This window comes from Glycine soja, chromosome 9 (assembly GCF_004193775.1).
Source record: "Glycine soja cultivar W05 chromosome 9, ASM419377v2, whole genome shotgun sequence".
NCBI lineage: Eukaryota > Viridiplantae > Streptophyta > Magnoliopsida > Fabales > Fabaceae > Glycine > Glycine soja.
Window position 1 is genome coordinate 32,960,801 of NC_041010.1, and position 26,198 is coordinate 32,986,998.

Here is a 26,198-nt window from a genome sequence, read left to right on the forward strand (position 1 = left end):
TCTTTGATTCGATAGGAAATTGTGTGCAAAATAAAGTCATGGTGCAACTATGATTTGGGATTAAGGTAAGACACTTGCCTGTGTGAGTTTTTTATACACTATGAGTGATTTATTCCCAATTTCAGCTTAACCTGATGTTTCCCCTGAATGTTCATTTAAAAGCTAAATGTTGACATCCTGCCCTTCATTTTTGGTTACAAGGAAGATTACCCTTGGCATGCGTATATCGTTTCTCTAAGATATGGTGCTCTCGCGAATGATTTATTTTTCTTTGCAAAAAGCATGTTTGCCTTTTTAGGTGGAAAAAACCGGTGGACCATTCGATCCTGCCAACAACTTTTATTCGGAGCCCCATGAATTGATTGTCGTTCATGCATCCTCCACCAATGAGTCTGGAGCCACGCGAAGTGATTGCCTAGTGCAATTATCCATTCTCCACTTTTATTCGGAGCCCCATGAATTTATTGTCGTTCATGCATCCTCCACCAATGAGTCTGGAGCCACGCGAAGTGATTGCCTAGTGCAATTCTCCATTCTCCACTTTTATTCGGAGCCTCATGAATTGATTGTCGTTCATGCATCCTCCACCAATGAGTCTGGAGCCACGCGAAGTGATTGCCTAGTGCAATTCTCCATTCTCCATTTTTATTCGGAGTCCCATGAATTGATGGTCGTTCATGCATCCTCTACCAACGAGTTTGGAGTCCCGCGAATTGATTGCCTAGTGTTGTTCGCCAATTCTCCATTCTCCCCTTTTTGTTCGGAGACCCATGAGTTGATTGCCTAGCGCTATTCATGTGTCCTCCACCGTCAAGTGCGGAGCCTCCGGTGACTGGGAAATGTGGTTTTTGTTATTTTCCCGATTGGTTCCTTCGCCAAACATGTGTGTGTATGTATATCATGTTATTGTTGTTTTTGTTGTTGTTTGTATTTTGTTTTGTGTTGTGCAGAAAAAAAAAAGTAGTAGAGACGAGAGTCGTCATAGACTAGTCACGGAAAGGGCAAAGACGGACGAAATCAGTGTTTTTATCTTTACTTTCCTCTTATCTCCGATAAAAGGTAAGTAAAGAGGGGCAACTGTCATACCCTAATTTCGTCCGGGGACTATTGCTTGATGGCATGCAACCTTTGATTGACCGTTTCGAAGTACTTAGCACCCTTTGTTGCACAATATGTAAAGTCCCGAGACGCGCCGGAAATCAAAAGACAGCATGGTTACGCGATCCGTGAAATTCCGTAATATGGCGGAAACCCAAAAGGAAGTATTGTTATGCAATCCGTGAGTTTCCGTAACTTCTTCGAAAGCTAAAAAAGAGTAAATATATGATTCATAAGGTTCCGTAGCCTTACGAAAAGAAAATAAGTATCGTTACGAAATTCGTAAAGTTTCGTAACGTTACGGAAAAAGAATTACAAAAAAAAAAAGCAAAGGGGGTGCATTTAGTAAAAAGGGGGCGTAAATAGCAATCAGGCCCACTTGGGCCTTCCAGTTTCTTCCTCCAGAAGGCGGTTGCTTCTGGAGGAAGCAACCTGGCTCGCCTGGGTGAGCTGGGTGGCAAGCTCCTCCCCTATTTTGCTATAAATAGGGGGAGGAATGAAGAAGGAAGGGGTTCAGCCTTCTTATCACTTCGTATTCTCTTAAAATTGTTGAGGAAAATTGTTTCCGTGAAGAAAATGCAAGCCGAGGCGCTTCCGTAACGTTTTCGTGGGTAATTACGCGAAGATTTTCAACCGTTCTTCGGCATTCATCGTTCGTTCTTCGTTTTCTTCAGTCTTCAACTGGTAAGTACCCCAAACCGAGCTTTTCAATTCGTTCTATGTACCCATGGTGGTCCTTATTTGTTTCATGTACTTTTATTCTCGTTTTCATTTACTTTCCGTACCCCTTTTTGGCGTGCTTCAGTCATTTACTTAAGTCATTTCTCGCCTAATAAAAAAATAAAATAAATTTCCACCGATCATTTGATTTGTAATATCCATTAATTTTTGTTAAAATGAATTCCGACCGTTCGGTCGTGCCGTAACCACGTTGGAAATCAAAAAAGAGGTAAAATAATAATATAATAATCATAAGATACCTTTTAGTAAAATGAAGCGAAAAAATCAATCGGACGTTTTCTCTTTGGGAATACTCATTCTTAATTGAATTGACTAATAACTAAAGTGAAACTAAGGCTAAAATCAACCCGCCTAGTCAAGCTCGTCCACAAAAAAGTCACTAAAAAGGATTTGAAAGTTTATTATCTCAGTTTTCCTTACCAAGTAAATGGATCATTTTTAAAGTCCAACGCCTTAAAAATGATCACCTTTCAAGTAAAAAGAATCGCTTGATTCACTCTTAAGAAAGAACTACGTAGGTCTGATTTCCTCTTCGATGGAGGGTACGTAGGAGCAAAAGCCCCGCTTTAGTCGACCTCAAAAATAAAAAAGAAATAAAAGGTAAGATAACACAATTTCACAATTCTGAAAAATAGGCTGTTGTCCTTTGAGACAAACGTGAGAGGTGCTAATACCTTCCTCAAACGTAAATACAACTCTCGAACTTAGAATTTTTGTTTTGACCGGTTTCCTTCGGTTTTTCCGACGTTTTCCACAATTAAATGTTGGTGGCAACTCTGCGCATCTTTCCTCCTTTGGAAAGCGCACCCGTGAGCCTCGCCTCGCTCGCCTGCAAAAGGGCATGTTGTGACATACCAAAAGTTATAAACAAAGTATATCAATATATATATATATATATATATCATGCACCAAGAATAGTTATAAACATTTATAAACAAAATATACCATAAATATGTTCAACATGTTCCAATATTTCTCACAAAATAACTTAGAAACAAAGATTTACAAATTGATAATAGTAAAGTAGTAATGTACTTTAATTACAAACAAAGCCAAAATAAAACAAAATTAGAGTTGCATCTGGGAATTCAAATAATTTGAGTTTCAGTAAGCAAATTTTGTGATTGTGCAAAATTCCTACCATTCATTTCCAATTTTTACAGTCTTCCTATGATGATTATAAACTATCCTACACTCTGTAGTCCCTTCCAAGTTCAAATGGGTGAATCTTGCAACTTTTATAAATGGATACATGATACTCGGCGCATCCTGAAATTAACATGAAGTCCATATTAGATATGTATATGATTTTAAAATTTGACATACAAAGGAGTGCTTAATTACTCACCAAACTACTACAAGTCACTTTGTAATCAGTCAGCATGACTTTAAACGTTATTGAGTTAGGAACTTGGTGGTACAAGGAGTGTCATTTAGGGTAAGCTTCTGGTTCAAAGGTGCTTTTGAAGATGGTGAGGATGAAAACACTTTGTCCATATTGGATTAAGGTCACCTGATGATTTCTAGTGAGCCCATAATCCAACAAGTAGAGTTGGGCTCATAAGATCTTGGTTATATGTGACAGAGTGCATGTTTCCACTAGAGTGTAGTAGATGCCAAGTAGGCTCTAATTCATCCTTCCATCTTATAGCAAAACAAGAAAAGTAATATAAGCAAATATGTTATATCAAGTCATGTTTATTTTAGAATAGTCTTGAAATTTATAACCTGATCAATAACATGAACAGTATTAAACATTTCCTCTGCTTTTTTGTTAGTCTTCATCATTGTGTTAGCCATTTCCTTCTAGTTTTATTGATGTTTATCCATCATTTCTAAACTCCATTTACAATATAAACATGACATTAAGTAGATTTTGTCAAACCATCTAAATCCACTAACTGATCAATGCACAAGCTGACTATGCACTATGCTTATCTAGGAGCTTATTCCATGCAACTAATATAATGAGGAGGAACTATAACCATGGAAAACAGAACCTAAGTTAACCTGCAACCAAAATAGAACCTAACCTGTCAAAAAAGACCTACATTGTACAAAACAACCAGAACCATGAACAACCAACACAATGTTGAAAACATTATCGAATCCAACCAAAACACTGTCGTAAACAACCAAAATAACCAGAACCATGAACAACCAACACAATGTCAAAAACACTATTGAATCCAACCAAAACACTGTTGAAAACAACCAAAATAACCAGAACCATGATTTTACTGTCGAAAAAAGCTTCAAGAGAAAAACATATCGTGAGAGCAAGAGTGACAATGATATATACACCGTTAGCAAGAGTGAGTTCAACAGTGACGACACTGTGAGTGACACGACAGTGGTTTCACCGTGAGCGAAGAGTGGTTTCAGCGCCTCGAGAGTGAGAGTGAGACGGACAAAAGAGGGTTTGTGAGGGAGACGAGCTAGTCGTGAGGGAGACGAAGCATGAGGGAAAGGCGAGTGAACTACCAGAAGCGTGAAAAAAATTATAAATAGGATAATACAACGTCGATTTTTTCCAAAAACCGATATCAACAAACTAACGTTAACATCGATTTTTTGGAGAATCGATGTTGACAAAATCACGTTATTTACGATTATGCCACCACATTTTGGTTTACATTGTTTTTAACGATGTGAAACGTAAATTTTGTAATAGTCATCAGAATTTGGCATTGCCTTGTGACTTGTGAGAGAGTGTAATGTGTAACCTTGTGGTTGAGATTATATTTAGGGTAAATATCCATTTTGATCCTTAAAAGTGTGAGGTGGTTATAAATTGATTTACAAAAGATGAAATTCAAATTTACTTTCTTAATATGTAAAAAGTGCGATAGATTAATCTTGTCATTAAATTTGTAAGGCTATTTTGTCATTAAATACGTTTAAGGATCAATTTGACAATAAATTCTATTTTTCTAAAAAGGTGTAATCTAGAGAAACTTCTAGGGAGTGTATTTTTTTGGGCATAACTAGAATGAAAAATAAAAAATAAAAGGAGAGTGTATAAGTGGGAAGCGGAGAGTGGGTATATTAATTGCCAAATCCAATTAGAATAATTTGAGCTTTTAAAGTCCACTTCACAAATAATCCATACAAAAATAAAAATAAAATAGATAAAATACATTAAAGAATACAATAAAAAATGCAATTATAATGCAATGAAACAAAATTACCTAATGTAGAGAACTTAAGCGTTGCAGTTATCATTAATTCTCTTTATCGTTTATAGTAACTTTATTCTAATTTTATAAGGTATATATAACAATAACAAATAACAAATAATATGAATGAATTGCTTTTAAAAAACGTTAATACGAATGAATTTGAAAACGGTTATATGTGTAAGAATTAAATTTGTTAATTTAAAACATTTTTAATTAATACGGAGACCGATTAAAGGCACAGTGAACTTTAGAAGTATTGTTTTCGGACCACGATATATATTTCGACATGCCAATAACTAGCAACAGAGAAACATCAAATCAAGAATAATAATAAAAAAAAAAGTGCCACGTTGATTCATAATTAAGAGAAAATAGTCATAAAAAATTGTTCTATAGGTCACACATCCTTAGATATAAATTATGATGAATTCTCTGCCCAACGAGGATTATGTCAACAGTACAGGGACTACTGAAGTTAGTCTACTCTTCACATAACGTGGGTATCATGGTGATGAAAGAAATAACGTTTTACTCATATCCTGGGCTCCTAGTTTTTATTTTTATTTGAGTAAAATATGTTTTTAATTTATGTAAGAATGACTCAATATGATTTTTTCACTAATTTTTTTTCGTTATTTTGATTTTCATAATTTTGTTATACAAAAATCTCATCAATAACATACATCTATTTATGTTACATTATAGTATGTTATATCAGAATTACTAATGTAATATGATTTTATATACCACATCACTATTAAGCGGTGACCAAAAATGGTTTTTAAAATTTTAAAATTTAAAAGGATTAAAAGAAAATAATTCTTTTTGAAAGATCATAACTAAATAAAATTCTAAGAGTTTTTTTTTATTCAGTAAGAAATCAGTCATGTCCTTATTACTTACCGAATTAAAAACTAATCTTATTATTTTTAAAAAAAATTACACATAATAATAAACATAAATTATTATATTAAATAAATTATTCTTACATGTAAATACAACTCAATAGAATTTTATATCATTACATAATTCTTTGAATTATGTAAAAGAATTATATAATGATATAAAGTTGGTAACTAGTTCAAAGAGACTGAAGTAGGTCAATGACTTCAAGCGACAAGTAACTAATACACAGATTGAATAATTTAATTTCTTTATCCACAAAGTAGTTGGTATATACACGCCAACATGTCGGTTTTCACGCATAATAAATGAACATGAACTAAATCTCCAACATATAAACTAAAAACACACTTGTATTGATGAGAGTTAATAACCAAAGATACTCAATAAAAATTAACCATTTTTTTTTGTTTCCCACAATGCTTAAGATTTAAAGCATTAGAAACAACCAAGGAGTTTCTTTGGAGCTGTTCCAGTTGCTCTATACTTTGCAGCTTGCTCCTCTGCCTTAAGAAGATCTTCCCCTTTCTTTGCCTCAATTATTGCTCTTCTTTCTTCAGCTTCCTTGTGGATTGTAGCAATTTTGTTTTTTATTTTCTCTGCAGCTTCTGCCTTTTTCTTCTCCAGTTCTTCCTACTCAGATGCAAAAATAAAAAAATAAAAAAAGTGAACTTTAATTTCTTCTTCTCTTTGGGCAGATTCAATAGAGAAATAATCACATGAAACCAAGATTTAAAATTACAAAAAAGAAGAGAAGAAAATGAACACATAAAATATGTTAGAACTACTAATGAAATCAATTCTTACTTCAATCTTTTTCAGGTCCGCCTCCACTGCAGCTTTCTTACTGTTTTCCCATGCAGAAACTGATGAAAGCTTTTTGTGAGCCCTGCTTAACAATTTCATTTAAATTATTATCCTAGACATTGTTGACCTCAAATATTCATAACATGTGACCTCAACTTGATGTTAGGTTGATTAATCACCATGATTAAGGTGACTCAATTGAAGATTCTAACTTTTGAACCAAAGGGTGTAGATTCTCACTTGTTTTCAGCTTTTGATTTTTCACTTTCTTCCCATGCTTTGATTAATGACAACCTCTTCTCAGTTGCAACTCTTGCAAGCACCGCATCTGAAGACAAACGAGGCAAAAATTTTAATGTCAGGATACAAAAGGGTACATAAAAAGGGAATATAGATGTCATAATGTAGACAAATGATATACCTCGGTTGATAGAGCCCTCAGTTGGTTTCACTTCAGCAACTTCTTGAGTCTCTGGCAATAACCAAATTAACAACAATAAACAAAACAAAAACAAATGTACAGACCAAGGTTATGTTCATACATTTAGTGATGAAACATAAGGTTATTTTTTGTTGCAAACTATTGCTGGTCTGTTACTATAACTTAGTCCCAAGGTTTAACATCGAAAGGAAATCAATCCCTCAATTGTGAATGAACAAAACTCATTCTTTGTGTCTTTTATGAAGTTAAGAGAAAAGTATGGTATTTATTTTGAGGATAAAATTGATTCTATTTGAGTAATTATGCAACAAAATATAAATATTTTGCTGTAATTCTGCTTCAATCAATCAATGAACTGGACAGCTCATATTTCCAATTAGTTTTTGTTGGTAAATCCGTATACTCTCCTCTAAAAGTTTGCGTGGATGAAATTTTTAAGGAGGTAACTCTGTTTTAAGTCACACACAAATAAGCACTATGAAGATTTGAACCAACACACAATACATCACTATAAAAAAACTAAAGAATAGTAATGCTTAGAAAAATTCCAATCATTAAGCCTACTGAAGTTGTAAATGGATACAAAATATGGGTAGATTTGAATTTGCGGGTACTTTGGCCTAAAATGTGAAAGGTTTTGTATTTTGCATGAAAGCTGGACTCCTAACAAGCTTGCAATTGGATGATAGTAGTTTAATAAGTTTATGCCAAATTACGTTGTACTAGGCTTGGATTTTAAAGAAGGACCACTCTGTTTGCTAATAGAAGTACAAAGGTGCAGAGTAATTTGAGAATAATGTTTTGGATTGAACTACAGCAGGAAAGTTCCAGCAAAAGTGAATATGAAAAAATACAAGAAAACACAATCAAGGACAAGAAATAACTGATAGTCATATAATCGAATAACATGAAAAAAACGGGTTAGGAAATAATAAAAAAAAAATTCAGAAATTAAAATCATTGCTCACTTATTGTTTATAATTATTTAAGAGAAAAACAACAAAATATTTATATTGCTGCCAGAAGATTCTTCTGAGAAGAACAAGGAATATGGCACGAAACTTTCAGGAAAATCAAGTCCAAAACCAGTGAACAACCATGCAATAATTAAAAAGAAATTTCAAAGAAGCAGAAGGAATTGTCAATAAAAAAATCTCTTTCTTTTTCTCTCAAACAGTTATAAGATAGTAAAAGTAAAACACCCTTTGCAATAAAGAAAGCACAAATTAAGTTCTTCAAAGAATTAGTTAATTAACCAAATGGATTTTAAAAAAAGAAGATAAATAAAGTATAGAACATATGCAGAGAGACTCCAACAAAAAATTGCAGATAGATTTCAATTTCTTTTTCTTTTCTTTATCCTCACCAACCATATATATATAATCCCAGCTTTGGGAACATGACAACATAACCAACCAGAATCAACATTATAATATCTTACTCTCAACCAAGACAAGAGCCTTGGATTCATCAGGCTTGTCATCAGAAGAAGGCACTGGAATTACAGATTTCTCCTCAGTCACATCCTTTGGAGCCTCAGGAACATGTTCAGCCTCAGCAGCAGGAGGAACCTGTGAAGGAGCAGCAGCAGCAGGTGGTGGTGTTACTGATTCTGACTCAACCGTTTTGGTTTGTTCTTCTGTCATTTTTTTTCTCCTATGAAACTCAGAACTCTGTGGCACTCAAAAGTGGTAAACACACAAAAAAAGGTGTAACTACACTTTCACTTATTTAGGAAAAAATCGACACTTATTGTGGAGTGAGTCAGAGAGAGAGACAATTGAGAAAAGGGTTTTGATTGGATGAGATATTATAGTTGGAGGAAGGTAACTGCTTAACTCTAAGTTCCAAAAGCTTAGCTGTGTGTTAGGTACTTGTGGCCTCACAATGCGTTGGCACAGTAACAATATATAGAGACCATTGAGGACTATGAAAGCAACACATGCTAACAATTTATGTATAGAAGCAAATGTAAAATGGAGGATAAACCCAACAAAGAGCTCAATCACCATTCTACGCCTGTTCTTGGTGGGTCCTTTCATTAATTTCTTCTTGATTCCACTAATGACATGATTTTTTTCCTACCAGTTTCGATACAGAATTAAAGAATGGTGGGAATTTTAATGGTACCATAGGTGAATCAAAATAGAGTATGGTACTTTGGATTTAAAATAGATAAATACGTAGGTACAATATCTGATTTTTACTTAATTAGATTTATGGATTTACAAATTAGATAGAACTGGATTGAACCGGATAAATAGTGATTCGTTATATTTTTAGTTGTAGCATTGTTTGGTTTGACCATGAATTTTGTAAATTAAATTCATTAAATTATTCATTAAGTTATTTTTGAGTTTTTAAATAATTGTTCAGCTCACAATAATTTGTACTAGTATTATTTTACATTTATTTAATTGATTGCTGAGGCCATGAATTATACCTTTTTTGTTTTTTTTTAATTATAGAATTATACCTTTTTTGTTATTTATTTACTCACAGTTCATTTTTTATTTATTTATCAGATTTATTTACAGTTCAAATAAGGACAGGCTATATTATAAATGATTTGTAAAATATTAAGAAAAATGTATTGGAAACAAGTGGTAATAAGTTTTACATGATAAAATTTGAAAGAAAAAAATTTAATAGTACAGTAGAACAAATTCAATAATATTATCCATTTTTATTTTATGGTGAGTAGGGGTGGCAATAGGTCAAGCCGGCCTACAGGAGCCTACGACCTGACCTACATAAAGTCTGGTCTGAGCTGGCCTATTTAATTAAAATGGTAGGTTCAGGGGTTTTTTTTAAGAGCCTATTAAATTAAATAGATCAAGCTTAGACTTATTAAAAAACTTTATAAGCCTAATAGGCCGACCTATATATATATATATATATATATATATATATATATATATATATATATATATATATATATATATATTATTTTTTGGGTACCAATATATATCATTATTTTTTTGGATACAATTAATTTTTAAAAAAACACTATCAGACTTTGATTACACATTACTGCTTCATAATTTCTATTCCTATAATCAAGGACTTTAATTACAATTTAGGTGTGAGTCATGTGCCCTTTTATATTTCTCATTATTTTGATTGACTTTCCTTTTTCTTTAACTTTCCTATTACGTTCCTACTCCATAAAATATTAAATATTTATTGTGAATAAGATTTTTAAAAAGGTTATCAGCTCAGGCCAGACTTTTAAAAAGACCAGGCCGAGTCAAAATAAAAGTCTTTGGTAAATTATAGGTCAGACTCAGGCCTCAAAGATTCATCGCTAGGCTCAGGCCTTTCAAAATCTGGTCTGACATGGCCTAATCAACTTGGTGAGCAAAAAAGGATTCACTTTGCTCCTAGATTTATATTTATCTAAAGTCCTGAAATTTGATTTATGCCGAAAAAATTGTATTACTTGTGTCATCTTTTAAGTGCCGCTATAAATTCTCATTAAAACTTGTGATATTCTTATTAACCTTCAAATAAGGATGCACTGCATTTATTTATGATAATCGACTCCCCTATGTGATTACCCTAAGATTTGATTCGCAATAAGACAAGTAGGAAGCATACTTCTTCCACCGTTGCACCAACCTTTAAGTTCTATTTTTATCATCCACACTTAATTATAATTTTTTTGTAGTTGAATTAGTGCATTAATATTTTGTTGTCAATTTGGAATAACTTGTTTCTGTTTGGAAGATATTCCTTAATTTCTGATCGCTTTGTTAGGGAAAGTAGTATTTAATTAAGTAGTCATGAATTGTTGGTAACTCTTTTGTGTGGTTGATAGTTCACGTCATTATTGGCAAAGAAATTTGTGATAAATACAATAAAGTAAACCAACATTATTAAGTCATCACCCCTCAATTAATCTATTGATTGATGATGAAAATTGATTATTCATTGGTGTTTTCGTATTGGTCAAGGTTACACCACATATAAACACATAATAACGTGCTCTAAATACCTTGCAGAATGGGAAGTCTTCATCTCAAAATTTTATATATTGAATAGTTTATCAAGATTCCTTCATATCGTGCACAAAATAGAATCTTTCGTGTGAGCTCACCTTGTCAAAGACTTGAAGGAAAATTCATCATAGCTATCCCCACAAAAGACAACATCATCATGTATCACAATCAGTCTCAAATCAACCGAGACTCTCAATCAACCAAGTTGGTTTCTTCCTCAACTTATGATATCTTATTATCAAAGCTTTTTTATATTTTAGATTTCAATGTTATGATTTTGAAACAAATCTCACCTAGATATGGTAGGTTTAAAAGGATGAGCTTGCTTCTGATTTATCTCAATAAAGTTGAGCTTCTTTGTTTCAACATATATTAATTCGTGTAATCCTTTGGTCATTTCAAGGTCAAATTAATTTTAATTAATTGAAAATTATAATCATTCCAGATTTTGATATATTTTAATTAAGAATTTAAATATATTAGGTAAATTATAAAAGTAGTTTTACTCGTGTTAATTGTAAGAAAAAAAATAATTTTTGGTCAATTTAAAAACATGTTTAAAATTGTTATAGTAATTAGGTAAATTATAAAAGTGTTTTAATATTATCCATAGAAGTTAAAAATGGTAGTTTTAGTTGTATTTTCCTAAAAAAATCTAAATACTCTATACTGTAAAGTTCCTTTTTAATTTTTAACTAAAACAACCCCACACTAATTTTAAAATTTTAGCTTTGAAGTGATTATTATAAATTAGTTTTATCAAATTAACAAATTTTCAGTGCCTTAAATTTTATGTAAAATAAATAAATTTGTTTTTTTATGTCGTAATACAAATTAATGTCAACTAATTAGCTGATTAATTGAGCATAAGTTGTTTTTTTTTCAAAAAAAAAAATAAAAGTATTTCTAAGGTTGACATATTTTTACTTTTTTTTCTAATTAAAGTTATATGGATGGTTTGTGAAGGAACACATCTACCATCTACGTAGGGATGCAGCTTTTATTAGAGCTTAAAAAGGTTTCATATTCTTTTATGATAATTATAATTCTTCCAAGGAAAAAATATCACCAAATAATAATAATAATATTTTTTCGTTTTATAGAGTTAACCATATCACCCTTAATTTTGTTATCGATGATTAAATACGTCAAGCAAAATCATTTTTAGTTATCTCTTCCCAAAACCATTATCCAGAGTGCGTGTTTGGGAATGTGTTTAATTTAGACACATGTATCTTTTTATTTTCACGTCAAAACGTTGTAATAATGAAGAAGTAAAGATTAATTGCTTCAAAAATTCATGTCACGTTACACCGACAACCATTTCCAAACACTCTATGTTAACCCGAATGAATGCTTAGAGATTTTGGTAAATTGGCTGGTGGATTCATGTTTATGGAAAATGTAAATATGATATGCTTTGTTTCAAAATTTTGTTGATCTCATGTTGTGGGGCTGGTGTTGCTTCCCCCGACCTGCTTCAACGGTTTATCCACCTTTTTTTTTTATTTGATGAGACTATTTCCTTATTCCGGTATCATATGCAAATTGGAGTAGAATTAAGTTAAAGTAGTTTTCTTTTTAGTTACCTTCTCTTGTAAAATCACGAAACAAACGAGTGTAATGTGGATACCAAGTGTGATCCTAAACCACGAAAATTAAAGTGATAGGTCCAAGAACAAAAAAGAAAAAATAAAAAGGTGGGTCGAACAAACAAGTACAAATTGTAAAATTGACAGGGAAATTGTCGCTATATACCCCCTTGCCTTGCACACTGTTTTAGTGAGACAAAAAACACCTGTTTGCTTATTCCATGATTCCATCCCTTTGTTTGTATTCGGAATTGCACATGCCGTGTTTCATGTTTGGACTAGAATTTTGGAGATGGTAAGATTCATTTTTGGCCATTCAGAACAGTAAGATGGGATAAGTACCATTTGAATTGGAACTCGGACTTTTAAGCCACCAAAGCAAAAATATATCATGAATTAGAAAAGGAAAATTAAATCAAAGAAATAATACCATAATAATTCGATATGTTGAGAAATTGCACACCCTTTTGTATTTCGGGAGTTTGGTGTGAGTTTGTGTTTGTGTTTTTCTTAATGATATTCATAAATGTGTGCCTTCAAAAAATGTTGAAAAATAAGTGAACTCTTGACAAAACCTATTATCATTAATTATTATTTACACTTATTTGATAGTTCATTTTAGTAACTTTTCTTCAAGGATATTTTCAGGTCAGTTTTCATGTCAAATATTGAAATTAATTGTCTGATATACACCCTTTTGTATTTTGGGAGTTTGGTGTGAGTTTGTGTTTGTGTTTTTCTTAATGATATTCAGAAATGTGTGCCTTCAAAAAATGTTGAAAAATAAGTGAACTCTTGACAAAACCTATTATCATTAATTATTATTTGCACTTATTTTGATAGTTCATTTTAGTAACTTTTCTTCAAGGATATTTTCAGGTCAGTTTTCATGTCAAATATTGAAATTAAGTTCTTATGTATCATTCATATTTGTCTGATATGTTTAGAAGAATTAATTAACTTCTTTAATATTGATCCAAAATATAATTTTTGGGTCATCTCTTATTAAGGATGGTTAAGGAACTCGTGAACTGGTTTAACATAAGTAAGGCGTGAGGTTCATTAATTAAGGAAGGGAGGGTGGGATAGAGAGATTCTTTGAATCTTGATTTTAGGAATATATATATAATTGCAATTTTCATGTGACATTGCTATGTAACACAATTTCTTTTTTATTGTACAGTTCATAACTAAAAAAAACCTCAACCTCTCCATCGATTACTCCACCAAAATTTCACATTTTTATGATCCTGTCCTTCGCAAAAAGACACAATTTATCTCAATTCTTAACAGAGTAAAGAAAAAAAAAATATTTGTAATTTAAGGAAAAGAAACATGACCAGTGAATTTCACTTGGGTCACTTGATGTCCTCCAAAGCTAAAGTTATTCTTCAATGTAATTTACAAGAGTACGCTTCTGAATAAATATAACAGTTTCTAAATATAACAGGAATGTTCAATGCCATCACAAGTAACAAATTAAATTTAAGCAGCACACAAGGGCAAAACTGTAAGAGAAAGTGCAAGTAAGATTTGTCTTGGTTTGTTTATAACTTGTGGTATGTATTCACTTTACAAGCAATCATTCAAGATTTTTGTCAAAGAAAAGTGATGTGTTTTCCTTACGAGGATATAATAGCAACCTTTTTTGTACTTTTAACTCAGAAATAGAATAGAAATAATGTATAGATAACTTCTCTTATATTTCAATTGCTATTATAGATAAATTTTAATGGAAATCAATCTACATGTGTACTAAAAGGTAAAATTATAAATTTGGTCATTCTATAGTAAAATTATAAATTTGTGGTCATTCTATAGTAAAATTATAAATTTGGTTTTCGTATAATTTAATGTACAATCACGACGCATGTCCTCAATCCTATTACTTAAGTTCTCAATTCTGAAATTCAACTTTGACCGTTAATTACTTATTTTGACGGTCACGTATCATAATTTTATTGGACGTTAACCGTCATTTGTTGTGATTTTTATTGGAGGTTAACGTTAATTAGGTGCACAAAATTAAAGTCCAATAAAATCGCAATATATGACGGTCAATGTCCAATAAAAGGGTGACGCGTGACGGTCAAGATAAACAATTAACCGTCAACGTCTAATTTTGAGATTGATGACTAAAATAATGGGATTGCAAAACACCTGAGGACTAAATTCGTAAATTAAATTATAAGTGATCAAAATCAAATTTTGAGACAAATAGAAAGATCAAATTTACAATTTTGTCAAATAAAATATGAAAATCAACCACTCTGAAAAGATGTGTTTGTAGGTACATATATAAGATAATAAGATGATATACATTTTCACGCTTAAATGTATAGAACACCGACAAATTTGTTCATTAAATATAAAAATTTAAATTTTAGTCCCTAAAAGTAAAAAAAAAAAAAGTGTGACAAATCTATTTATCTATTAATTTCTATCTATTAATTTCTGTCTAATACAGTTAATGAAAAACCTACTTGACATTTTCATGAACAAAAATAACTATTTATCCAAAGTATAATTTAATTTTCATCTTCTTCTTTTTATAATCCGAACAAGATTATAATATACACTTAAAAAATAAAAATAAACACAAATAAGAACAAACATATTCTAAGTCATGCAAGGATTTTTATATCTATCAAAGGTCCTAAAGCCATTGGGCTATCCAATGCAAATTCCTCAGTCCGTTATCAGTGGGGAAAAAAAATAGTTTCCATTTATTCACGCTAGATTTGATATTGGAATCGCACTTGTCATCTTAGGATGAATAATTTTTAAAAAAAATGAACCAAACATGTCATCTTTGGTTTTCACTATTACGAAATTACTGAAAATATTTTATTTTTTTGAAATACAACTTTTAATCTATTATAAATTATAATTTTTGTAATATTTTTGCCACCTATTATAGACAACCTATTTTGAATATTCATTACAAATAATCAATTATTCATTATACAAAGATTATTCTTATTAATCAATGTTGTGTTTATTATTATGTTTGTTCTAAGTTATGTTTATTTTATTATTTTTTTAAATATTTATTGTAATGTGATTACAACGATTAAAATAGGAGAAAAAGATGAATATAAATTATTTTTAGTAAATATATATTTTCTCCCTTGAATATGTAGATTGTTGATAAATTCATTATTAAATGCTCCACCTAGACTTTTTCATTCATGGCAACCCACACAAGTTAATAGACGGATTGATTTGTCGTACTTTTTTAACTTTCAAAGACTAAAATTTGAATTTTCATCTTTCGAAAATAAATTTATCAACACTTGACCCATTTAAGAAAAAAAAAACTATTTACTCATAATAAAATGCTATTTAGATAGTAATATACCACTTGAACTATGATATTACATTTGTTCCATTTATTTTATTGTGAGTGAATCCATATCTTTAATTTCGGTTTTTTTGAGCTTCAAGCATAAATTGTGCATTTTGAAGTTAGTACTCTTATTTCATTGGATGCTGTTCTACGCCAATGACTCACGTACCAGTTTTTGTTTTTTTTTTTTTGTTTTCATTTAGTGACAAAACATTTAAAGAATGCATCTATCACTATAATTGTAGAGAAGAAAACCCACGTGCTATAATAATCATTGAGATGAATTTTCTCCCAAGCAACGGGCAAGCTAGGCAGCATAGCCATTAATTAAGGTTTGAACTTTGAAGACACCCTTTTTCAAATTATTTATATCTGCTTTCATCCTCATATATACGAAGTTCTACACCTTAACTTAAATTTAATCAAACAATGAATATGAGAACAAGTAAGTAAGTCCACACGTACTTTCATAACGATGAATTTGATCCTTCACTACAAAAAAGTAATGATTTGTGGTGGCTAAAAATATAATTTCTAGTGACTAAAAATCATCGCAAATGATAATTTTAATGACTCAAAGTTGTCAGGACTATGTTCATCACAGACAACTTTTAACGAAAAAGGCTTAAAAGGGTTTAAAACATATGCAACGGACAAAAAATTGTATTGTGCTTAAAATAGATTGTTTCTTTTTTAGAAATTGAATAATGATATCCAAAATATAGCACAATTCAAATTGAGTCCTTAATCCAATCTACAATAACAACAAATATTACACATGAAAAATTGGTTAAAAAATTTATAAAATAATTTGATTTAAACAATGTGAAACTTAATAGAATTAAGAAATTTGTATGTTGTCATTAATACATAATAAAATCGTGTCTCTGTTGTATTTTTTTACACTCACTTACACAATGAAAATTTCGTTGTGTATTTTGTCATCAAAATCATGATTATGTCAGAAACACCTTTTCAAGAAAACAAAATTTAAAGCACATGGAAGGGGACTAAATAGAAAATTCTGAGGTGAGAATAGTAGTTCCCCTGTAAGATCTATTCATCCAAGTGAGGCCCAATATTGAAATTTTGTTATCCCAAATCTTGCCAGAAAACAAAACAAAATGGCCAACCCCGGCCTTTTCTCCATACAGTATCTAGATTTCTTTTACATCCAATATTTTTTTGAATTTTTTAAAATTATCCTTGCTAATAAACATATGGATTTGTTACCCGTATTGTCAATCTGTATCAGCTAATTTTTTTTAAAAAAAAATAATTTTTTTTAATAAATTTAATTATAGTTTTTTTTATAATTATGACATTAAGTAGACTTTTGTTTCCGGTTCTATTACAATTAATTTTGATCTAATAATATATTTTTTTACATAAAAAATTTTAAATAAAAATTTATATATGTAAAAAAATTAATTATTAGATCAAAATTAATTATCACAAAATTTATTATGTAAACTTATATGTGCATTAAATATACATTATAAATTTTAGTATTATATATAGTGATATTAATTATTTTATAACATAATAAGTTTATTAGTTCAGTTGGTTAGAGTGTTATGCTAATAATGCAATGCATACGAATTGTTAAACTGTATGGATCCATACGGATTGTCAATACAGACCCTTCTGTATGAGCCTTACAAAAGAACGTTTTTGAAATTTCCTTCTCATTGTTGGGTGTAGAAGAAAAACAGTTGGTGCAAAAAGAAAATCCTGTCAACTCCTTTGCCATTTAGCAACTCCAGTCCAATCTCCCTTGTTTGTTTCTAGTGCTAGAGGACCCAGAATCAACTTCATCTCCTATACTTTCTCACTACTAGAAATACGTGTTTTTACGATGCACTTACGACCTCGGTCCATTGGCGTCGTCATAGTATATCGAACCGGTGGCATTTTGGTAATATTGTCTTTGAAAACGAAGACGATTTTTACAAACACCGTCATCGAATGACTCGAACAACGACGGGTGAAGGATAACCATCGTAGAAATGAGACTTTAAAGATGTTTTGTACATACACTATTGTGGAATGTGCGTCGTTTAATTAAGGTCATGGACCCTTTCTTTGATAGAGTCACCCTCGAGTTTTGGGTTACCCTTGTGCGTGCATGATAGTGTGCCTTCACTGACCTTGTTGTCTCCCTCACTGACCAGTCATGATACATGTTTTATGTGTCGCCCCTTGTCGTGCTGGTAGTGTTTCGACGACGAAGTCTGCTGGCCTCGTCATTGTCTACATTCGACATTGAAACTTGGGTTTGTCTTACTCTTTGGTTTTGGATTCCCATAGTAATAATAATAATGATAGGTTGTGTGAGTTGTTGGCATAAGCAGAAGAAGTGGTTGGAGAAACAAATGATCTGATCGAGAATTGAGATGGGGATGGATATTTGACCTTCTCCTTCTTGTTGCTCACTCTAATGAATGCCAACCGCAATTTAATTGATTTCATTTTACAAAGAAATAAAGGAACAAAACAAACAATTTCAATTTGCAAGCTAGGATGAAGAGCTCTCTAAAAAAATTGTGAGGGGTGGCACTTGACAATCACAAACATGCATCCTCCAAGTCCACTCAGCCTCTGGGGTAGATTGACGAGCTTGCTTGGGCAACCCAGGCATTTATTTTTTATTTCTATTCTTGCAGGAAAACTTGTCCTCATGCTTGGCAAAATCCAGTTCAAACTACACAAACTTGTGTTTCATCATGTCACTTCCTAATTCCTTCTGTCTATTCTTTCGTCTATTTTTTTTCTCTGTTTTTCATCACTCTTTCCTATCCCCTTTCAGCGTTCTCATACATTCCACAAAATTACCATTCCCTCAGACTCTGTCTTGAATGAACTTCAAATTGTCAAGGTGGCTACCTTAAAACAATTACTACAAAAGTGAACAATCGAAGACTAGAAAGGAACATACACATTATTTTTGTCAATCTACTTAAATGTTATTCAGGTGAGAAAATATACTAATGTTGGAGGGATTTGGGATACTTTAAACCCTACAGGTTTAGATTCCTATAATTTCTGAATGGAAACCTATTTTCATTCCATTAAAACAAAAGGTTGAATCTTGAACATAATAAATTTAAGATGTGCCAGCTTTGTTTTATCATTTATCTATTGAAATTATGGATGTCAAAACATTAAATCTCATAATTGTAGAAACTGAGCTCTCGTTTCCTTTTCTGTCTCATGCAGCTACTGTGAGACATGAAATTTTAGATGAAACAGACCATATAACTAGCAAGACAAAGGCAATTTTAAACGTTCCAACTCAAGTGAGCATATATTCTCCAAATGGTATTTATTTCCATTACCCCTTAATAACATCACAAGTAATTAACTTACTTTAAAATTTTGTAACATTGTCGTGGGTGTTCCTTTTACCATATCCCTCTTTCTTATTGAACATTTTATTGTGGTAAATAATGGTAGCATGTGGGTTGAAGTAAGGATAAAATTTGTGTAGTTAAACTATTCTTCTCTTCTATATGGTTTCTTTCCCTTTGAACTAGTGTGCTGGATTATTTTTTTTTCTTGTCTAACACATTATAATTTAAGTTGTAAGTTTCATTTTTGAACTGCTTGCATTATGGATATTGAACAGTATTTGTAGCATCGTCCATCAAGAGTCAGTCGAACATGGTGAACACATGTCGGACTCACTTCAACATTGTAAAAACAAATTGGATACTATAAATTTTGTTGTTCCATAGTGTCACTTGAATCTAAATATTTCACTGCAAGAATATTCAGATTCAAGTTACCTTATTGGAAAAATTAACTTGAACTTTTTCTTTTGGTTGCAAAACAAAATGTTTCTAATACACACCTCCTAATTAAGAATATGAAACACAAAATTCTCCTTGACTTACATGGAACACTTTGATTTTAGTTGCATAACAGGTTTACATGGTTTCATCTTGCGGTTGTGAACTTAAGCCTCATAGACCTTCCTAGGTTGACAAAGGTTGTTGTAGGTAAAGTTTCACACATTTCATATTATTTTAAACAAAATGGATGTAATTTTGAAAGGACTCATCTAAATGATTAAAGAATAACAAAGTTTGTGCTTCTTTCACAGAGGGACAATCAAACACCATTGTTGAAGATATTGAGAACATGGTCCGTTCCTATGTTGAGAAGGTAATTGTACTTCTAATATAAGAAGAAAAATCAGATTTGACTGAAAATTGTAGTATTAAACAACTAAACAAGCATTCTATATGACCTTCACTAAATCAGGGCTATTGAGGATGGAAATTAAGTCCATATACTACAAACTCCCTCAAAGAAAGTACCATGTTCTGGTAACCAATCATTAAACTTGAACACTAGAAATCATAGATAAAAACTTATACTATTGGTTCCTAAGAAGAAGTGTTTATTTCAATCACCTCTTTCAAAGTGGCCATCACCATTTACTCATAAGTTATAAATTATAATCAACCATAAATTCATTATTAACCTGTTTACTTAAAACTCGTCGTAAAATGCCTGTATTCTACAACTGACTTTTAAGTAGAAGCCGTCGTTGAATTTACTTCGTGTGGAAGTTGGTTGTTAGGGAACTGTCGTGAAAAGTCAATATTTTTTCTGATACGGCCTTCAAAGATAGTTGGCAACCATCATAGAAGGCCCCATTCCACCGTCGTAGCTAGAAGCCCCAATTTCTTCTAGTAGTGTCTCTTTCACTCGTTTTAGTGTGTGTGTTAAAATTGAGGTGACAAAATTGATTTTAAATAAAATTAATTTTAAATAATTGGTTATGAAGTAATTAGTAACATGACTTTTATTTGGATAACAAATATAAAAAAATGACTTTGATAGAAGTAGAAATTATTTTTATTTGTTTCAATTTCATCATGATTTTTTTATTAAAATTAATTCTACTAACAAAAAATACTAAGCGTCACACCTCATTAATTACATGAAGATGAAAATCATAATTGTTCAATGTAGATTTCACACTAGATATTGTTATAACAATAACATGCAGAAATTGGTTTAGTTGTTTAAAGTGACCAGTTAAACTAGTTGTTTCTTATACTAAAATAATCAACAAAAATGTTCTTTAACGAATAACGACTGTGCAATGCATGGTTTATATATTGGATTCATTGTTGCATCTCATGCAACTCAAAGTGAACGACAGGTTCCATATAATATTTTTGTATTTGATAATAAAAAAATTTAACTATTAAAAGATTCGTTAATTTTTTTTATAATAAAGTATTACGTACTGCATGATAATGATGAAATTATTTTATTGCTAAAATTGATCAATAGTTAACATTAAATTAAAGCACAGAAAACAATTTCTCTAACATCTAATGTTAATATTTGCGCATAAATGGACAAAAAAAAGTAAAGTTATTAAACCATCAAGTTTAATAATTTTTTAAGAGATAACTTTATTTATTATTATTCTAGTGATAACAACGATATATAAACCATAACAATAAAGTATTCAGCAAAAATAAATCATAATAATAGAGAATGAATTCTCAAGAAGAGTTGTTAAGGAAAGCAAAATATATATAAGAAATCAAGAGAGAGAAAAGAAATATGTTAAATGAGGTCTACACCAACTTCAAGCAAAATGGAAAAGAAAGTAAGAAAAATCCAACAATAATGTCTTAATGTGCAAAGTCTTAGGAGGATTGAAGGGAAAAAGGTCGGTGATAGGGAATTGAGCTTGGTAGAGTAAAAAAACTATCTAAGGAAAATAAAGCTAAGTTAAGTAGGAATTTGTTCTCCTCTTGATATTATTTCTATTTCCCCTTTATATAGCCTTCTTTACAAGATATTTCTCTGATTTTGTTATAACAGAAATTTGAAATTAGTATCTAAGCAGGTATTGAAGAAAAACGTGGGAAAATGAAAAATACAACTAGCAGATTCTAGAATAAGCCAAGTTAGACTTGCTGCCATCAAACGAACTCTTTCAGGTAAATGAGCCTGCTTGTAATATGTTTTGGTCTGTTTGTTGTACTGCTATTTGCCACTTCCATTTCCTCCTGATTGGTTTTACTATCTGCAACTATGGTATCATACTGCATATTGCTATCAACACTCGCGCCTCTGAAAATAACCTTGTCCTCGAGGTTGTACGTGTCCTTCAAAGCAGGCCATATTTCCTAGGAAGCATCTTTTGGGGGTAATCATGTCCACTGAACAAGCACCTTGCAAACAGCAGGAGTAACAGAGGTATCCCATTTCCAGTCTAGAATGGACAAAGGGGTGACGATGGGATGGTGATCTATTGCTTCCGGAGGAAGAGTAGTCTCAACTGTCGGGAGGGGACCCTGATGAAGCTTTAGAAGAGAAATGTGAAACATGGGGTGAATACGGGAGGAGGGAGGTAGCAGCAGTTTGTAGGCGACAACTCCAATACGTTCAATCACCTGGTATGGGCCGTAATACCACTTTGAAAGCTTGGAGTAGTTGGAGGCCATGGATGTCTGGCGATAAGGGCGAAGTCTGACATAAGCCCAATCGCCCACGGACAGCTGAAGATCACGGTGATGTTTATTTGCATTGAGTTTCATTGTTTCCTGAGCCTTGCGAAGCCGGCACTGGAGGGTGGCGTGAAGTTTAGTACGGTCCGTTAAAAGAGAGTCAACGGCGTCAATGGTCGATGTCCCGCGAACATAATCGGAGATAGTAGGTGATGACTTGCCCTAGATGACTTCGAAAGGAGTAAAACCTGTGCATGGATTGTGGTGTTGTAGGACCATTCCGCAATGGACAGAAATTGAAACCATTGACTCGGCTTGTGATGGACGTAAGAATGAAGGTACTATTCTAGAGTACGATTGACAACCTCCATCTAGCTGTCGGATTGAGGGTGGTACGCCGTACTCATTCACAACTTAGTACCGCTAAGCCAAAAGAGTTCTTTCCAGAAGTGGCTGAGAAAAAGTGCATCCTTGTCGGAGACCAGACTCCGAGGAAATCCATGGTGTTTACACACCATCTCCATGAACAGAGAAGAAACTTTATGGGCAGTATGTTGAGTTGGGAGAACGCCAAAATGAGCAGCTTTGGAAAAACGGTCAACCACGGCAAGGATGACAGTGTATCTGTGGGACGCAGGGAGACCGGTGATGAAATCAATGGATAAGTCCTCCCAAATTGCTGACGGGACAGTTAGAGGTTGAAGTAAGCCCGGAGATTTCTTCGTCTCATATTTCGTCTGCTGGCAAGTGAGGCACTGGGACACAAATCGGCGGACATCAGAATGGATGTTAGGCCAATCAAAGTTCTGCCGGAGGCGGTGCAAAGTTTTTGCAATTCCAGTGTGGCCGCCGAGAGGGGTTGATTGGAACTCCTCCATAAGCAAGGAGGTGAAAGGATTAGGAAAAGGCAACCAAATGTGTTTCTCTCTGAAGATTAACCCCTTGTGCACAGAAAGGGAAGGGTGTTCATCTGGGCGGGACTGAATTTGTAATACCAGGTCCCGATATTGATTATCCTCCATTAAACTAGTGCAAAGCTTATCAAGGAAACCGAAGTGTGGTATCGTGAAGGAAAGGTATTCACCTGTAGGGAGGCGTGACAATGCATCTGCCACCACATTAGAAGAGCCCGGCTTATATCGGATATCATAATCATAGCCTAGAAGTTTCGTGAGATAGTTCTGCTGCTCTGGTGCTTGGATAACATGCGTCATGAGATCTTTCAGACTCTTATGGTCTGTAAGGATGGTGAGCGAAGGGCCCAACAGATAATGGCGCCACTTGCAGACGACGACAGTAATAGCATGAAGCTCTTTAACATAAGCCAAAGCGCGCTGCAGACGAGGGCATAAAACTTTGCTGAAACATGCGATAGGATGATCTTGTTGGAGTAGAACTACTCCTATGGCTATCGCAAAGGCATCCGTTTCGAGGGTAAATGGGAGAGAAAAATCAGGTGTGGCAAGGACCGGAGCCTGAGTCATTAGAGACTTAAGATGCTCAAAAGCGGTGGTCGCCTTAGGGAACCAAAGATATTGGTTTTTTCGAAGAAGGGAGGTGAGAGGAGTTGTTGCTGATGCGTAACCTTGAATAAACTTGTGGTAGAATCCCGTCAAGCCGAGGAAACCACGGAGGATAGTGGTGGAGGTAGGTATCGGCCAGTCCAACATGGCTTGAACCTTATCAGGATCAGGAGCAATGCCCCTGGCAGAGATTACATGGCCCAAGTAATTGAGTTAGGGTTGAGAGAAAACGCACTTGGGTTCCCAGAGAAAGAATTGGCGCGCCACCAAGGTAGAGAGCACGAAATCCAAGTGAGACACATGAGTGTCCAAGTCGGAGCTATATACAAGAATATTGTCAAAGAAAATGGCAACACATTTACGCAAGAATGGCTGGAGGGCATCATTCATGGCCGCCTGAAAAGTTGACAGAGCATTACACATTTGAATTCATAATGGCCTTGATGCGTCTGAAAAGCTGTTTTAGGGATGTTTGATTCGGCCATGCGGATTTTGTGGAACCCCTGCTACAATTCGAGCTTCGAAAACCATGAAGCTTGCCCAAGGTCGTCTAACAATTCATCAATGGTAGGCATAGGAAATCTGTCCTTCATCGTGATGGAGTTCAAAGCCCTATAATCCATGCAACAACGCCATGAACCATTTTTTTTTCTTAACGAGGAGGATGGGTGAAGAAAATGGGCTATGGCTGGGTTGGATCAGGCCGGCCGCAAGCATGGAGGAGATTTGGGATTCAATCTCGGCTTTTTGGAAGTGGGGATAATGGTAGGGTCGGACATTCACAGGAGTGAAATTGGGAAGAAGGTGAATATGGTGCTGAATATTGCGGGGCGGAGGTAGGGTGGTTGGGTCAAGGAAGATGGCGGAGTAACGGTCAAGGAGGGTGGTAATGGATGCTGGAATGGGTTGGGGGTGGGCGGGGCAGCGAAAGGAGGGGGGCAAATTTCCCTAATAGGGCTTCTTTTACAAACTAATTCCGCAAATGGGGCTATTTTAAAACAAATTCCAACATGGGGTTGTTTTACTACGTAAAACCCATGCAAAACGCCAACAACAATGGCGAAATCTCCTCGTGCAAACACGTGGCAGTGGACTTGCCACTGCAGCTGGCGAGAAAGGCAAAACGCCACTGCTGATGGTGAGATAGCCATGCAACAGTGGTACCGCCAGTCCTAGTGGGGATTTTGGTGCAACAGTGACACGTGTCGTATTTTGGTTTTTTGTACAGAAAATTAAAACAGGTATAACTTTTGATAGGAATGTCCGTTTGAGGCCCATAATATGTCAAAATGCTCGAAATTGAATAAGGAATCCCCTGGAAAATTCCTAAAGGGTATTTGGTCAACTCATTTTTCCCAAAATAGGATTTAAGATTCAACCAACCGATTTTTAATCTTAAATCCTATTTTTGAGCTACTTAGAGGCTATTTTTAATCTGAAATACGACACGTGTCACCGTTGCACCAAAATCGCCACTAGGACTGGCAGTACCACTGCTGCATGGCTATCTCGCCATCAGCAGTGGCGTTTTGCCTTTCTCGCCAGCTGCAGTGGCGAGTCCACTGCCACGTGTTTGCACGAGGAGGTTTCGCCATTGTTGCTGACATTTTGCATGGGTTTTACGTAGTAAAACAGCCCCATTTGCGGAATTAGTTTGTAAAAGAATCCCTATTAGGGAAATTTGCCAAGGAGGGGTGGGTTGGGCCAAGGCTGGTGTGATATGGAATAAGGCTGAGATGTTGTGGTTTTGTGCGAAACGTTTTAACTGATGTGATGAGGCAAGTGTGGGTGTGGGGGGTGCATCAGCAATTAGGGTAACTGTGTGGCCAAAATATGGAAAGTTCATGGTGAGGGACGTATAATCCGTGGTTACCGGGCCTAGAATCTTCAGCCATTTCACTCCAACACAATATCGACGCCACAGATGGAAAGGTGAAAGAGGTCTAGGGTAAAGGCGTGGCCCTGGATCGAAATGGGTACCTGTGGGGAGATGATATCACAGTCCAAGGTGTTCCCGTTGCCCACCATGACGTGCAAGGGTGTTGTCGGGGAGGAAGGAAGGGCCAGAAAGCGAGCCA

The 26,198-nt window shown here is 33.7% G+C and overlaps 1 protein-coding gene across 1 annotated transcript; it reads right to left on the reverse strand.

Moving 5' to 3' along the window:
- Positions 1–6,125: 6,125 nt before the first annotated feature.
- Positions 6,126–9,097, reverse strand: LOC114368093 (remorin-like). Its single transcript, XM_028325456.1, has 5 exons — positions 8,615–9,097; positions 7,153–7,203; positions 6,972–7,059; positions 6,732–6,813; positions 6,126–6,557 (listed from the first exon to the last, which is right to left on the reverse strand). Exons 1-5 carry the CDS (start codon positions 8,817–8,819, stop codon positions 6,363–6,365), a joined length of 621 nt encoding a protein of 206 aa, XP_028181257.1. The 5' UTR covers positions 8,820–9,097; the 3' UTR covers positions 6,126–6,362.
- Between the last annotated feature and the right edge of the window lie 17,101 nt (positions 9,098–26,198).